Source organism: Cetorhinus maximus, chromosome 2 (genome assembly GCF_964194155.1).
Source record: "Cetorhinus maximus chromosome 2, sCetMax3.hap1.1, whole genome shotgun sequence".
Taxonomy (NCBI): Eukaryota; Metazoa; Chordata; class Chondrichthyes; order Lamniformes; family Cetorhinidae; genus Cetorhinus; species Cetorhinus maximus.
Genome location: NC_135880.1, coordinates 185,718,239 through 185,735,791, shown reverse-complemented (window position 1 = coordinate 185,735,791; position 17,553 = coordinate 185,718,239). Strand labels below are relative to the sequence as shown.

General features: G+C 45.5%; 1 protein-coding gene across 1 annotated transcript in view; it reads left to right on the top strand.

The window, feature by feature from the left end:
- siae (sialic acid acetylesterase) overlaps positions 1–17,553 on the top strand; it is a 58,807-nt gene that overhangs the window by 8,453 nt on the left and 32,801 nt on the right. Inside the window, exons 3-4 of the mRNA XM_078530662.1 lie at positions 3,427–3,614; positions 15,104–15,242. Coding sequence (XP_078386788.1) covers positions 3,427–3,614; positions 15,104–15,242 — 327 coding nt within the window. The remainder of the gene's footprint in view (positions 1–3,426; positions 3,615–15,103; positions 15,243–17,553) is intronic.

Sequence of the window (17,553 nt, the reverse complement as noted above, 5' to 3'; positions counted from 1 at the left end):
TCAGCAACATGTCTCTCTTTTCAAAAAAAAATATAATGGATACTGGAAATCTGAAATAAACTCAAATTGCTGGAAACACAGCAGATCTGGCAGCATATGTGGAGAGAAACAGAATCAACATTTCAAGTTGATGACCTTTAACAGAATGGGCAAAAGTTAGGAATGTAACAGGTTTTAAGTAAGCACAGAAGCGGGGAAAGTGGGTTGGGAAGAAAAAGGAAGGTCAGTAATATGCAGGTGAGATTAAATGACAATTGAATATTGAATCAATCCAACGAAACAATGTGCAGACACATTTGGGACTGGCATTAGGAGCATTGGGTGAACAGCCAGTGTTTGGACAATAAAGTTCTTTGCACAGAGAATATGAGAAGCTGGTAGAAGAAAATATCTATGGGCATGCAAGTGCCGTATGCTACTACACACAGACACGAAGATGTGGGCAGTAGAACTCGTGGCTGCAAGAATGAGAGTGGAAAAAAGATTTCAAGCCTGTGGGGCATTGGAACTCTAAGCATCCCCTGCCTTCCTGCCCCCTCAGTCCTGCTGTATTACCCTCACTTCCACTGGTCACCAGAATACACACCCTCATCTCCAGCCTGCAGAATTAGGAACTCACTTCTTCAGCCCCCACCAAAGGATTGAGCTTCACCCAGCTCACAAAGACTATTGTAATAAATAGAGAAGGAAGGAAGAGAACCAGAAAAGATCTGCTGAGAAGAGGATAGATAGATAGAAATTACAATAGAACTATGAAAGAAACAGAGAAAAGCTGTAGAGCAAACACAAGTTTTGGTGGGGGGCGGGGAGTGGGGGTGTGATAGGGTGGTGGGGGAATAAAGAGAGAGAAGCTGTGATGCTATAAACCCAGCTGGATGGGAATACCCATGCTGTGCCCAGGGCAATGGGGAGTATCGGGGCTGTTCTCTGGACAATGGGGCATTTCCAGGACAATAGGGAATGCTGTGCCCAGAATGATGATATTTTCTAGGCAGTATATGATGAGTGGCCACATTGGTGGGCTGGCTATCATGGTTTAAAATGGCTCCTGAGCTGGCAGCTCATGAGGGAGCTCTTTTGCTGGGTAAATCTATCTTTGGCTATCCATTGCCACCTTTTCCTCTCTAACACCCTCTCCTGTCCCCACCGAAGTGTCCTCTCTCCAACTTTTTTTTCCCAGGGTTGGATTTTACGGGCACCATGGTCCCCGCCCTCCCGACTAAAAAGTTGGGTGGGGAGCCCGCCCATGATCCCGCCCATGATCCCGATGGCTGTCCTGCAACAACTTAAGGCTGGAAACAGTGTTGATTGCTTTAAGGCGAAACTTTGCCCCTTTCTTGGGAGGAAGTCCCACCTTAGAGAGAGGCCAGCCAATCTAATTGGCTGGCAGCTCTGAAGTCCCAGGAACGCCACCGGGAGCCAATGCTGGGACTACAAGCAGTACCCAATGCTGAAGAGCCTTTCCCTTTACCTCTCAGGGACCCCTCTGTCCAGTCCCCAAGGCTCCTTTCATTTCTCCCATCCTGCCTTGCCAAATGTGTACTTCAATTCTTCAGGAGTCTTTGACCTTCCTGCTGTCCCAAGTTTGACTATCTGAGATAAGTCTACAACTATCCTCTGTATTGCCCATTGAGACACTGTCACTGCCTCCATATGGACAGCAACTCCAACTGCTCCATCCTACTCACCCACCAACCTTCCCGTGCAGTGCTCCAGCTGAGGACTAATCTTTGCTACCCCCTTCCCATCCCACTCACTGTTCACACTGTGGGTTCTGCCAGTGAATCAACTTTTACCACTCCTGTCTGCATCTCCCTTCACAATGTCTGTCTGAGAAAAATGCCCTTACCATTAAAGAACTTATTCAGGATGATTGCACCGACATCATAGCCTTGACAGGTGATAATGCCACTCCCCCTCCCTCCCACCCCCCTGCCCCTTAATGAAGCCTGGCTATACCTATCACCACGTGCCCAGCCCATTACCACTCCTCCAGGGCTTCTATGGCTGCTCCTTGTCCTGGGGCTCCTTTAGTACAATGCCCATCCTTCCTGCAACATTGTTTTGATCCTTTTAATCAGGTTTCCACCCTTGCCACAGTGACTGTACAGTTGGTAAGCTTTAATCCTCAGTCTTTTCAACCTGTTTGCGGTCTTTGACATGGTTGATCATACCATCCTCCTCCAGCACCTCTTCTCTGTCGTCGACTGGCTGCAACTGCAATTCTTTCCATCTAATCATAGCCAGAGAGTCACCTGAAATGGTTTTCTTTCTTCCTCCCACATCATTACCTCTGGAGTCCAATAGCAAGGAACTGTCCTTGGCTTCCGCATGCTACTCCTCATTGGCTTCATCCAAAAACACAACTTCAGGTTCCACATGTACTCTGGCGACACCCAGCTCTACCTCACCAACACACTTCTCGAATCCTCCCCTGTCTCTAACTTGCCATGCTGCTTGTCTGATAGTACTGAGTGAGCAGAAATTTCCTCCACTTGTATATTAGGGAGACCGAAGCAACGTCTTTGGTTCTTGCTGAGTCAATACTTCTGTCCCTTTCTCTAGTCACTGCTGGATGCTGAACCAGCTGTTCACATTCATGGTATTGTACTTGACTTTGAGAAGAGCCTCCGACCACACATCTGCTGTGTCACCAGCGCTGCTTATTTTCACCTCTGTAATGTCACCCAAATCTGCCCCTCTATCAGCTCATTTTCTGAAACTCTCATTCTGCCTTTGTTATCATTAGACTTGACTATTCCATTGGTTTCCTGGCTGGCCTTCATCTTCCGTCCTCCATAAACTTGAACACATCCCAAGCTCTGATGCTCAAATCCTGACTGGCACCAAGTTGGTTCACCTATCATCATGCCTGTGCTTGCTGACCTAGATTGGCTCCCAGTCCAGCAATGTCTTGAATTCAAGTTCTCATCTTGTTTTCAAATCCCTCCTTGGCCTTGCCCCTCCCCCTCCATCCCTACAACTTTCTGATTGTTGCTCTCCTCCACTATGCCCCTTGCTCATCCCTGATTTTAATCATTCCACCCTTGGAGGCTGTGCCTTCAACTGCCTGCGCTCTAAGCTCTGGAATTCCCTCCCTACACCTCTCCCTCTCTAGCTCTCGTTCATTTAAAACGTTCCTTAAAACCTCCCTATTTGACCTGGCTTTTGGTAATCTGTCCTAATATTTCTTTGTGGCTTGGTGTCAAAAGTTGTTTGATAATGCTCCTGTGAAGTGCCTTGGGATATTTTGCTATGTTAAAGGTGCTATATAAATGCAAGTTGTTGTTATCTTCCTGAGTTTCTTACCTACAAGGGATTTCATTTTGGTGGGTATTAAATATAATGGGAGGCTCATGTTATATTGTGTGTACACTGCTCCAATTAGTACTGGCTCTTCAGTTGTATTTCTCTTTTATTTTTCAGGTCTAGCACTTGGTGTCACTGGTGTCTGGACAGTTTCCCTTGATCCTGTTGGCCCAGGTGGTCCATTTTTGGTTATTGCAGAGCAGAAATATGTCAAAGGGGTGGACAGAATTGTTCTAAAAGATGTTTATTTTGGAGATATCTGGCTATGTGGCGGGCAAAGCAATATGGAGATGACAGTGTCACAGGTAAATAATTTTTCTGTTGTGCTGGAGGAGTTGTTTGGAGAAACTTTTGTGCTGTTGTCAAGAAAAAGACAGAAATACACCATCTAGTGAGGATTTTGGGGCTGCGTTATAGCTATTGATAGGAAGCAAAGTGATTCTTCTCCCAATATAGGTAGCACTGTGTAGCATAAAATCTGTGCAGACCTGTTACTTACGTCATTTCCGGCTAACTGAGATCCCCATAGCATTCCTTATCCTGGAGCATGTATTACAGGGCTTTTTCTGTCTGCAAGCTCGCCACTGGCTGTTAGAAAAGCCATGTTTCTGCTAGTTGTAATTCAGGAGCCAGCGGTTGCAGCTACCATTGCCCCACTTCACAGAATCATAAAATAGTACAGGGCAGAATGAGGACGTTTTGTCTATTGAGTTTGCACTGGCTGTTTTGAAGAGCAGTCAGTTAGTGCCACTCCTCTGGTCTGTCCACACATTCCTGAAACCTTTTCCCCTGAAAGTATTTATCCAATTCCATTTTGAAGACTACAGTTGAATCTGTTTCTGCCATCCCACCAGACAGTACATTCCAAATCATAACAAATTGTGTAGAATCATGTCACCCCTGACTCTTCTGCCAATCATTTTAAATCAGTGCCTTCTGGTAATGGCTCATTCTTAGAAACATTCTAATAAATCTCATTGTATTCTTTCCAAAGCCTTCACATCCTTCCTAAAATGTGTCCAGAATTAGACAAAATGGGCAGAATCACCTGCTCTCTCTGATGGTGGGCTTGACGGCTAGAAAGGCATGTAATTAGATGGGATGGTGATGTACCGGAACCCTGCCGCCTCCCTGCCTCTGCCACAATTAAGTTCAGCTCCTGACCTCATTACAGACTTGGTTCTAAATGGACAAAAGAGCTGAACTCCAGAGGTGAAGTGAGAATGCCTGCCCTTGACTTCAAGGCAGCATTTGACCGAGTGTGGCATCAAGGAGCCCTAGCAAAACTGGAGTCAATGGGAAGGGGGATAACTCTCAGCTGGTTGGAGTCATACCTAACACAAAAGAAGATGCATGTGGTTCTTGGAGATCAATCACCTTAGTTCCAGGACATCATTGCAGGAGTTCCTCAGGGTAGTGTCCTAGGCCCAACCATCTTCAGTTGCTTTAACAATGACCATCATTCCATCATAAGGTCAGAAGTGGGGATGTTCGCTGATGATTGCCCAAGGTTCAGCACCATTCGCAACTCCTCAGATACTGAAGCAGTCCATGTCTAAATGCAGCAAGATCTGGACAATATCGAGGCTTGGGCTGACTAGTGGCAAGTAACATTCATGCCACCCAAGTGCCAGACAATGACCATTTCTAACAAGAGAGAATCTAACCATCACACCTTGACGTTAAATGGCATTACCATCGCTGAATCCCCCACTATCAATATCTTGGGGGGGTTGCCATTGACCAGAAACTAAACTAGACATATAAATACTGTGGCTACAAGAGCAGGTCAGAGGTGAGGAATCCTGTGGCGAGTAACTCACCTCTTGACTCCCCAAAGCCTGTCCACCATCTACAAGGCACAAGCCAGGAGTGCGATGGAATAGTCTCCACTTGCGTGGATGAGTGCAGCTCCAACAACACTCGAGGTTTGACACCATCCAGGACAAAACAGCCCTCTTGACTGACTCCATCCACAAACCTTCACTCCCTACACCACTGACACACACTGGCAGCAGTGTGTACCATATACAAGATGCACTGCAAAAACTCACCAAGGCTCATTAGACAGCACCTTCCAAACCCATGATCACTTTGGCAGGGATTAGCGCGTCGCTCAGGAGCCATGTACACACTGGTGAGGGCACTTCACATTTGTATGTGCAGCTATCGGAGAATTTGGCTCAGCAGGCTTCGAGCTGTCGGAGGAGTGTCTGGGTTGATCCAGAGACTGATTCTGAGTCGCGTATTGAGCCTCTGGAGTGGTTCGTAAGGCTGCAAATGTGGATGTCCTGCGAGAGATGCGTGATGATTTGGAGGATATACCAGAGGATTTGCGTGCTCTATCCAGGCCATGTGCACTGCAATGACCCATTCAATCGTCAGGATGTGCCCCAACCTGTGCACCATCGCCTTGGCTCTGAGCTCAAGGGCACAGACTCTGGGCGACAGGGGAGCTGGAAGCTTGGACCCAGCTGCTGATTCCTCATTGGTTAACAGGGAGAACCAGGCAGTCCTTGTGACGGCGGGTGAGCAGCAACTGTGTCCATCTGGAAGCTCCTCTCGGCACTTCTGATGAGGGCAGCACTTCCTTTGTCCACCGCCATCGACACAGTCCTCGAGTATTGCCATGGCAACTGAAGTATCTCATATGTCTCAGCAGGAGTCTTCTGAAGTGGCAGGCCGCTCAAGGCCGCATTCTCACAGGACGACCGTTGAAGTCATCCAGGGCAAGGGAAGTGGCAGATCAGCCTCCCCTCTCCAGTGCAGCCACAAGCAATGGGTGAGCACTGCACTGGAGTACCCGTCAACGCATAACTAAATATCTACATTGCCCACAAAGAGGGGCACATGGGTAAGATGCTGATTTCTTGTTAGTAATCCTTTAAAGCCTGTAATTAAACACATGTCACATACCCTCATGCTGAAGTTTTAATTATGTGCTGTGGCTGTATCAGTAGTATCTGGAGGTTGAGGGAAGATTGAAAATTTTGAGGGTGGGCGGGAGGAATAGTGTGTCCATGTAGGGAAATGGACTGAGTGTGGAGATGACTGGAGGATGCGCTCATAACACATGAGCAAAGGACCGTCCAGATGGCCCCTAAGCATTTATGATCCAGTGGCATCACAGGCTATAGAAATCTCTGGGGTATTAAGGCATCCCTGGTGTCATGGCTATCCATGTGACCACGGCAAGGGCCTTCAACATGAGTATCACTGTGTTCCCTGACCCCATCATCGCCTCATCTTCTAAGCATTGGCCCCTATCTGGCATGCCGTCATCCTGCAGGGCATCTCCTCTTTGGATTGGTTATGGAATGCACAGCAAACCATGACAATTAGGGATACACGTGAGGGGGAGTGCTTCAGTGCCCCTCCAGATCTTCCAGGCATCTGAATCTCATCTTAGGAGACCAATGGTCTGCTCGACTGTGGCCCTGGTGCTTGCGTGGCTCTCATTGTACATCCTTGCTGCCTCTGTTCTGGGCACCCTCACAGGCGTCAATAGCCATCTCTTTAATGGATACCCCTTGTCACCAATGAGCCATCCATCCAGAGAATCGGGGCTGCTGAACAGATCTGGCACCAGTGAGTTGCGAAGGACGTAGGAGCCGTGGCTGCTGCCTGGGTACCTGGCATATACCTGGATGATTGGCTGATGATGATTGCAGACCACCTGGATGTTCAGCGAGTGGAAGCCCTTTCTGTTGATGAAGGTGCAGGGCTGTCCAGCAGGAGCCTTTATGCGGCGTGCATACAATCAATGGCTTTCTGCATCCTGGGGAAACCTACAATCGCCATGAATCCTCGGGCTCTATCCAGTTGATTCTGGACATCCTGTGCGAAGGAGATGTAATTCCCTGCCCTTTGGAACATTGCATCAGTGAAGGAAGACCATTATGCAGTGGTGTGCAGCAGGTTATGTGATGCCACTGAGGTCTCCACAGGCTGCCTGGTAGGAGCCTGTCACGGAGAAGTTGAGCATGACAGCCACCTTCAAAGCAACAGGCTTCGGGTGCAGTTGGAAGAGATCTCCCTTGCGAACATGTCACAGAGTGATGTGACAGAAGCTCTTGATAGCTTGTGTCCTCTCCTGTATTGAGTTATTTCAGTTGCAGATAGCTGAATCTCTACTGTCGGGACTGCATAAGACCATCTGCACCTCTACTGTGGGTCTCTGAATGCCTCTTGACCCCCTGGGTCTGGCGCTATTCTGAACCCTTCTTGTAGTGCATCCTGGACCTCCCACCATGCCCTACTTCCTCTCGCCGTCCTCCTCCCACAGAGACCATCATGCCTATTTGTCTCAGAGACTTTATATCCTTAGGAGATAGGTAGGAACAAAATCCAGCAGTTAGCAGAGCACTCAGCAGCACAGTAAAGGCCTCTACCTCAGTTGACAACAGAGAGATAGTCTGCTCATTTAAATGAGTACTCCCTGCAGTCAGTGATGAACGAACTGCTAAGCTGAGACTCTGGTCTCAGCTGCAGATTTTAAACCCACCTCACAAGCTGACCCATGAAAAAACGTATTCCCCACATGGTGTGATGTGAGGGCATATTATTGCCTTCAGAGCGTGTTATGGCACTCAATTGGGTCATTACTTAATTACCTTAATTACTATAATTCACATTTACATATCATGGACAGATTTCCGACTTTTGACCCCATCCGCATAGCGTATAATTCAAATCTGGTGTGATGACATCGGAAATGCTGTCCACCGTCATCACACCCGGTAGTATGTTCCCTATGGGAAAGCTCTTCCACTTTGAAGCATATTTCCATTCCTGTATTTCTCCCTCTTCTCCAACTCGCTCACCCCTTCCCCTCTCTGTCCCTTCTCTCTTGCCCCTGCATAAGAGACTTTTAACATAAATGAGAATGCATGGAATTGAAGGAACCTCATAGCTTGAGTAAGGAATTGTTTTGTTGGTAGGAAAAAGAGAGTAGGAATAATGCATAGGTACTTGAAATTGCAGGATGTGACAAATGGTGTCCCATAGGAATCTGTTCTGGGGCTTCAGCTTTTCACTATATTTATAAATGTGTGGGTTATTTATAGTAGATTCTGTCATTGATATCCAGAGAATAAAGGAAATTTGTTCCAAAGTATATGTTTATTACAGATACAATGTAAGTAAAAATATTAAGGCTCTACATATAGTAAACAGGACATTGAGGAACAAGCTGCTCAGGGTTCCAAGGTGAACAAACTTGAGTTACCCAGCAATCACCTGACTGTGTCCTATGAATCTCTTTGGCCATATTTCTGTGACTCTGTTTAACCTTACCATCTCCTTGTTCCTCACTTTAAGACCCCTAACACAACTTGTGCTGGTACTTATTGTGACAGTGTATGAGGTGGAACTGAGGTACAGCTGTTGTAATTGAATGTGTAATTGCTTCATATATGTGTCCACAGTTATGCGCTGATGTTGAGTTCTGGAGAGGGAACTTCCAAACCAAAGTGGCACCTTGTCATGACCTCCAAACAGTGTGTGTCCCATTGCCGAAGTAGAGGTGGGGGGCAGTGTACCTCAAATTGCTGTCGATGCGAATGACAGTCAACATCCCAGTTCTTCCCAGCCTCTTACATGGCTTTAATTCCCTGTTTAAGAGTACAGTTCATACACTTGGTCATCCCAGACACTGGAGAATTATATACAATGTGAAATTGTTGTTTAATTCCTAGGAGCTTCAATATTTCCTTCATGACCTGACCAGTGAAATGAGTCTATTGATTGGACTCAATTGTCCCCAGCCAGTGAAAAGATGCTGAATACCTTTGAGGTTGTGTAGCAGAGGCTTGTCTCAAGAGGATAACCTTAACCCATTTAGGGAAACAAAAGAGAACAAGATATAATAGTTACCCTTCTGAGTCCTCTGAAATGGGTCGATGTAAAATACATCTGCAAAGCTCTACAGGGGCCATGAGTGCTGGGAATTAGCTGGAGGCCTTTTTAACTCTTGATCCAGAGTTATACTGGGCACATGTGAGGCGGCTCATTAATTCACGATGGAGCATTAAATGCCACCACATCTGTTGCACTAGGGCTTTGGATGCTCTTCTGCTTTGCACTGGGCGCATGAACCACAAAGTGAATGTGGCACTACCCATTTATCCTGATTAAAACAAGTTATCCTGTACCTAGTTGCATAAGCTGCTGCTGCCAGTTCTACATGTTGGACAGAGTGGCCCCCCTCCCCTGCTGAACCGTATTGAATTTTCAGCCCCCAACTTGGGAACGTAAAGCCCAGACACTACTATCGATTCTCTTGGGGTGACGTGATTAGTTGCATCTACAAAAACATGTGTAGAAGCCTCTATAGGAACCGCTGAATGGGTCTTCCCCAGGCTCCGGGATGGTCATTGCACAATCCATGCCACTTTAAAAATATTAATCCCTGTAATGGGTTAAGGACTGAAAAGTGTCAAATTTTATGTGATGATCTGAGGTAACAAGCCCAAGAAATATTTAAACAATTTACATAACTAGCTGAATGTCATGGCCACCCAAGAAAAGTCTCATCATTTCATAATTTATTTAAACTACTCAACCTGAAAAATTACTTCAAATCAGTTCAAAACCTAAAAGAGAATGAACCAATGTCTAAAAATCATATGTATATATAGAGAAAACAATTAGCAGACTGAATATGGTACATGCTTATAGAAGACATTGATTAAAATGCTTAAAATCATTGCAATATTAAAGGCAGGACTACAGAGGCCAAACTTCTACAAGTATATAAAAAGGAAAAGAGTAGCTAAAGTGAACATTTGTCCTTTAGAGGATGAGACTGGGCAATTAATGGGAAACAAGTATAGGCAGAGGCTTTGAACAAGTATTTTGCATCTGTCTTCACAGTAAAAGACACAAAAAAAACATGCCAAGAGTAGTAGAAAATCAAGAGGCATAAGGGAGGGAGGACCTTCAAACGTTCACTATCACTAGAGAAAAATAATGGGAATACTAATGGGAATTAAGGCTGACAAGTCACCTGGACCTGATTGTCTATATCCTAGGATCTTAAGAGAAGTGGGTGCAGAGATAGTGGGTGGATTGGTTGTAATCTTCCAAAATTCCATAGATTCTCAAATGTCCCAGTGGATTGGAAAGATACAAATGTAACACTTCTGTTCTAGAGAGGAAGATAGAAAGTAGGAAACTATAGGCCAGTTAGCCTAACATCTGTCATTGAAAAAATGCTAGAATCCATTATTAAGGAGCTAGTAGCAGGACATTTAGAAAATTATAATAAATCAGACAGAGTCAACATGGTTTTGTAAAGGGAAATGATGTTTGATGAATTTTATTGGAGTTCCTTTGAGGACGTAACAAGCAGGGTGGATAAAGGGGAGCCGTTAGATGTAGTGTATTTGGACTTTCAAAAGGTTTTTGATGAAGTGCCACATGAAAGGTTACTATCAAAGACGAGAGCTCATGGTTCTGGGGGTAACTATCAGGAAACAGAGTCGGGATAAATGGGCCATTTTCAGGTTGGCGAACTAACTTGGGTGCCGCAGGGATCAGTGCTGGGTTTACAAATCTATATTAATGAATGCTGTATTGTCAGCAAATTTGGCTACAATACAAAGATAGGTAGGAAAGTATGTGAGGAAACAAAGAGATTTCAAAGGAATATGGATAGGTTAAGTGAGTGGGCAAAAATTTGCTAGGTGGAATATAACGTGAGAAAATGTGAGGCTGTACACCTTGGTAGGAAGAATAGAAAAGCAGAATATTATTTAGCTGGAGAGAGACTGCAGAATGCTGCAGCACTGAGGCATCTGGGTGTCCTTGTGGATGAATCACAACAGTTAGCATGCAGGGACAGCAAGTAATGAGGAAGGCAAATGGAATTTGGCCTTTATTGCAAGCTGGATAGTATAAAAGTCTTGCCACAACTGTCGATGAGACCACACCTGTAGTACTGTATACAGTTTTGGTCACCTTACGTAAGGAGGGGCAAACTTGCATTGGAAGCAGTTCAGGGAAGACTGGTTCCTGGGATGGGGGTTTGACTTAAGAGGAATGGTTGAGCAGGTTAGGCCTATACTCATTGGAGTTTAGAAGAATGAGAGGTGATCTTATTGAAACATATAAGATTCTGAGGGGACTTGATAGGGTAGATGCTGAGAGGATGTTTCCCCTCATGGGGAAATCTAGAACAAGTGGGCACGGTTTCAAAATAAGGGGTCTCCCATTTAAGGCAGGTGAGGAGGAATTTCTTTTCTGAGGATCAACAGTCTTTGGAATTCTCTTCCCCAGCAAGCAGTGGTGACTGGATCATTGAATATATTCAAAGCTGAGTTAGGCAGATTTTTTGATTGACAAGGGAATCTAGGGTCATAGGGGTGGCTGGCAGGAAAGTGGAGTTAATTCCTGGATAGAATGGACGTGGGGAAGATGTTTCCATTAGTATGAGAGACTAGGACCCGAGGGCACAGCCTCAGAGTAAAGGGAAGACCTTTTAGAACAGAGATGAGGAGAAACTTCTTTAGCCAGAGAGTGGTGAATCTATGGAATCCATTGCCACAGAAGGCTGTGGAGGCCAGGTCACTGAGTGTATTTAAGACTGAGATAGATAGGTTCTTGATTGGTAAGGGGATCAAAGGTTACGGTGAGAAGGCGGGAGAATGGGGTTGAGAAACGTATCAGCCATGATTGAATGGTGGAGCAGACTCGATGGGCCGAATGGCCTAATTTCTGCTCCTATGTCTTATGGGTCTTATGGTCTTAATGCCACATTTGGATCAGCCATGATTTTATTGAATGGCAGATCAGACTCAAAGGCCGCATGGCCTATTCCTGGTCCTATTTCTTTAAGTTTTTATGTTCTTATTTCCATGGAGCAATCCAAACAGCCTCACCCCTGCCCCTAGATTCCCATAACCCTGCACCTTTACTTCCTTCAAATTCCCATCCACTTTCCTTCTGAAATTATTCATTGATTCTGCTTCACATCCTCATGTGCAGCGAGTTCCAAGTCATTACCACTTGCTGCATTAAAAAGTTATTCCTCACATTCCCCATTGCATCTCTTGCCCAAAATCTTCAATCTGTGTTCCCCTAGTGCTTGTATGATCAGCTAATGGGAACAGTTTTTCCTTGTCTATCTTATCCAAACTGTCAAATCTTGTACATCTCTATCAAATCTCCCCTCAGTCTCCATTGCTCTAAAGAGAACCACTCTGATTTTTCCATCTAATCTTGTAACTAAAAACCCCCAGTCCTGGAACCATTCTGGAAAATCTCCTCTGCACTCTCTCAAGGACCCTCACATAACTTCCTAAAGTGTGGTGACCAGAACGGAGCACTATACTCTAGTTGTGGCCTAATCAGAGGTTTAAAAAGGTTCGGCATAACTTCCCTGCTTTTTTACTGAATGACTTTATTTATGAAGCCCAAGATCCCATATTCTTTACCAACCACACTCTCAATATGCCCTGTCAACTTCAAAGATCGTGCACATGAACCCACAGGTCCTTCTGTTCCTGCACACTCTTTACAACTATGCCAATAAGACTACATTGACTCTTCCTATCCTTCTGCCAAAATGCATCACCTCACATTTTTTTGGTGAGGTGAAAGTGACTGCCCTTGACATCAAGGTAGCATTTAACCAAGTGTGGCATCAAGGAGCCCTAGCAAAACTGGAGTCAATTGGAATCAGGGAGAAAACTCTCTGCTAGTTGGAGCAATACCTAGCACACAGGAAGATGGTAGTAGTTGTTGGAGGTCAATAATCTCAGCTCCAGGAGTTACTGCAGGAGTTCCTCAAGCAGGTGTCCTCAGCCCAACCATCTTCAGCTGCTTCATCAATGACCTTCCTTCCATCATAAGGTCAGAAGTGGGGATGTTCGCTGATGATTGCACAATGTTCAACACCATTTGCGGCTCCTCAGACATTGAAATAGTCCATGTCCAAATGGAGCAAGGCCTGGACAATATCCAGGTTTGGGCTGTCAAGTAGCAAGTAACATTCGTGCCGCACAAATGCCAGGCAATGACCATCTCCAACAAGAGAGAACCTAATCACCACCCCTTGATATTCAATGGCATTACCATTGCTGAATCCCCCAGTATCAACATCCTGGGAGTTACCATTGACCAGAAACTGAACTGGATGAGCCATATAAATACTGCTCTAAGAGCACGTCAGAGTCTAGGAATCCTGTGGTGAGTAACTCACCACCTGACTCCCCAAAGGCTGCCCACCCTCTACAAGGCAGAAGGTCCGCAGTGTGATGGAATTTTATCTCCACTTGCCTGGATGAGTGCAGCTCCAATAACATTGAAGAAGCTTGACACCATCCAGGACAAAGCAGCCCTCTTGATTGGCACCCCTTCCACAAACATTCAGCCCCTCCACCACCGACACACAGTAGCACCAGTGTGTACCATCTACAAGATGCACTGCAGGAACTCACCAAGGCTGATAAGACAGCATATTCCAAACCCATGACCACTACTGTCTAGAAGGACAAGGGCAGCAGACACATGGGAATGCCACCATTTGGATGTCCCCCATAAGCCACTCACCGTCCTGACTTGGAAATATATCACCGTTCTTTCACTGTCGTTGGGTCAAAATCCTGGAACTCCCTTCCTAACAGCACTGTGTGTACCTACACCACAGAGATTGCAGTAGTTCAAGAAGGCAGCTCACCACCACCATCTCGGCAACTAGGGATGGGCAATAAATGCTGGCCTAGCCAGCAACGCCCACATTCCATGATTAATAAAAAAAATTAAATTCCATCTGTTACTTGTCTGCCAAGTCAATGACAAATATGGGGAAAAGCTGAGGGCCCAGTACAGATCCATTGGGAATACCATTAGTGACATTCTACCAATCAGAGAACGTTTCTTTAATCCGTATTCTCTATTTCCAATCTCCTGACCCGTGCCACAAGTTACTACAATTCCAGGCTCTTTTCTTTTGATAATGTTCTCCCATGTAGAAACTTCTCAGTTTCTTTCTGAAAATCAATATGGACAAAATAACTTGTGCACCATGTTAGTGACTTCTTCAAAATACTCAACTAGATTTGTCAGGCATGATCTACCCTTTGCTAATCCATACTGAACCTTGTCAAAGTCACTGATAGGCCTGCAGTTATTTAGTTTCACTTTTTCTCCTTTCTGAAATAATAGAGAAAAATCTACACTTCTCCAACCCAAAGGCACCGTTCCCAAAAGGGCAGAAAGTTAGTGTGACTAGGGCAGGGCCATGTAGTATTAGAGTGTTCAGGACTGCAAGAGTTAATGTGTGGGACTGGAGAAATAGTGCCACCGAAATGATGAGGTAAGAGAGTCTCTGGACTAGGAGTGGGAAAAAAAGAAAGCTCATGGCTTAGACTGAGTAAGCCCTGTAGCCTTGTACATTTGTAAATTGTTATGTTCTTATGATAAACTAGTTATTGTTCAGACACATCTGCCTCCACAATTATTCCTTAGCTAGTCAGAACCAACACACAACAGGGCAGAGTGTGGCTGAGGAGGGGCAAGCAGAGTGTATCAGGAGGGGGCGGAGTGTGACTGGGGAGGGGTGCAGAGTGTGTCAGGAGGAGCAGACTGACTGGGGGAGGGGCGGAGTTTGCCGGAGGGACGGAGTGTGTTTAGGGATGGGTGGACTATTGCTAGTGGGAAGGTTGGAAACAACAGCCGGTTCTAAAACTTCTGAAGTATTAATGTAACATTTCTCTCTCAGATGCTGTGTTTTTATATCTGTTCTAACTGATGTTAATATGAAGTTGCTCATTTGCAACACTCTCTCTTTCAGATTATTAATGCAAGTGAAGAGCTCTCTATTGCTTCCCATTATCCACATATCCGACTCTTCCAAGCAGGATTGAACGAGTCAAACCAAGAGCTGAATGATCTTGTCAGCATTCAGGTGCAATGGTCAGCTCCCACAGCGGGTAAGGAGGATCTCCTACAGTGGGCAAGGGAGGATCTCGCACAGTGGGCCAGGGAGGGGCTCCCGCGGCGGGCCAGGGAGGGGCTCCCGTGGCGGGCCAGGGAGGGGCTCCCGCGGCGGGCCAGGGAGGGGCTCCCGCGGCGGGCCGGGGGGGGCTCCCGCGGCGGGCCAGGGGGGGGCTCCCGCGGCGGGCCAGGGGGGGGCTCCCGCGGCGGGCCAGGGGGGGGCTCCCGCGGCGGGCCAGGGAGGGGGTGCTGCAGCGGGTGAGACTGGCGCTGGCAGTGGGTTTGTATTTGATGTCTACAAAACTGCTTCAAAATAACAAACTGAAAGCAACAGTTATTATAAAGAAAAACCTTCTCAGTGTCTTGTTTGGAATACCTTAGTTTTATTCAATTTTAGAGCATGTTGCCATGGGTTAAAGAAGTAACAGTAAGTTAAGGCCTGATGTAACATGCAGTGTGTTGGCTGTACTGCATTAAATTCATATTCACAAATGTATGCTGACTCCAGTCTTCATACTCATCTCCAACACTTCTGATGTCCTGCTTTCTTGGATTCTTGCAGTTGATGAATTTATCCAATGCACAGATTGAGTTTTATTGTGGAAGGATTTGTGGTGTTTGTGGTAAATCAGGTATTCCCACTTCTTGCCATGATCATCTGGTATTCAGTTGCTCTGGGAAGTGGAGCGTAAGTCCACAGCACCATGAGTGGCTCAGCTCTGCTGGGGTTGGAACAGGAAGGTCAGAAAAGCAATAATGGTAGGGGATTAAATAGGGGAACAGACAGGTGTTTAATCATGATCAGGATGGTACTTTTCCCCCAAGGTGCCAGAAGAACAAAAGAAATAGGAGCAGGAGTAGTCCACACAGCCCCTTGAGCCTGCTCCACCATTTAATACAATCATGGCTGATGTTCAGCTTCAACTTTACTTTTGGAGGTGTCAGCTGTGGCTCAGTTCATAGCACCCTCGCCTTTGAATCAGAGGGTTGTGGGTTCATGTCCCACTCCCGGAAACCAAGAACTGTGATTGTACTCGAACGAGTTGCAATCTGTGACTGTTGATAACTCGAAAGAATTTCAACTTTACTTTTGGAGGTGTCAGCTGTGGCTCAGTTCATAGCACCCTCGCCTTTGAATCAGAGGGTCGTGGGTTCATGTCCCACTCGTGGAAACCAAGAACTGTGATTGTACTCGAAAGAGTTGCAATCTGTGACTGTTGATAACTCGAAAGAGTTTCAACTTTACTTTTGGAGGTGTCAGCTGTGGCTCAGTTCATAGCACCCTCGCCTTTGAATCAGAGGGTTGTGGGTTCATGTCCACTCGCGGAAACCTAGAACTGTGATTGTACTCGAAAGAGTTGCAATCTGTGACTGTTGATAACTCGAAAAAGTTTCAACTTTACTTTTGCACCTGCTCCATATAACCCTTAATTCCCAGAGAAACCAAAAATCTCTCTCAGCCTTAAATATATTCAACTGTGAAGCAGCCACAGTTCTCTGGGTTAGAGAATTACAAATATTCATAACCCTCTTGAGTGAAAAAATTCCTCCTCATCTCAGTCCTAAATGATTGGTCCCTTATTTTCATATCCCATGTTCTAGATTCTCCAGCCAGGGGAAACAACCTTTCATTGTCTACCATGTCAATTCCCTTCAGAATCTTCATTGTTTCAATGCGATCACCTCTCATTCTTCTAAACGTCAGAGAGTATAGGCCTAATTTACTCAGCCTGACATTCCAGGGACCAATCTATTGAACTTTTGCTGTACCACCTCCAATAGAAGTTGCGAAAATCCCTGTGGAGACTGATAGCTTTTAAAAACACATTTGAATTTTCTGTGACCGACAAGATTTCAAGTTTTAAGCCTTTTACTGTACCAAACAAACTAAATTCAACATTATCTAAACTCCATTCAGTTGATAACTTGCACTCTAAACCACAAAAAAACTCTTCCATTTAACATTTAGCATGATTGACAATCTCCTGCTTTGGTTATACTTCACACTGTCCATTAAAAAAACATTAATTCTCCCAGAACTAGTCCAAAGTTATTCTCTGCTCCCAATGACCTGTTTTCTTTGACTTTCCCAGCTGGAAAACTTCTAATCGCCGCACTGACTTTCACTGTGAAAGTACACTGAGATTTGTTCTCTCTAGTCCAAGCTCGACAAACCTTCCAGCCTCCTTTAGAGGGCATGCGTATCAAGAAAGGGTTGAAAGGCTTGGTCTTTTTTTCTCTTTTATAAAGAAGGATGAGGGGTGACCTCATACAGATCTTTAAAATTATGAAATGTTTTGATAGAGT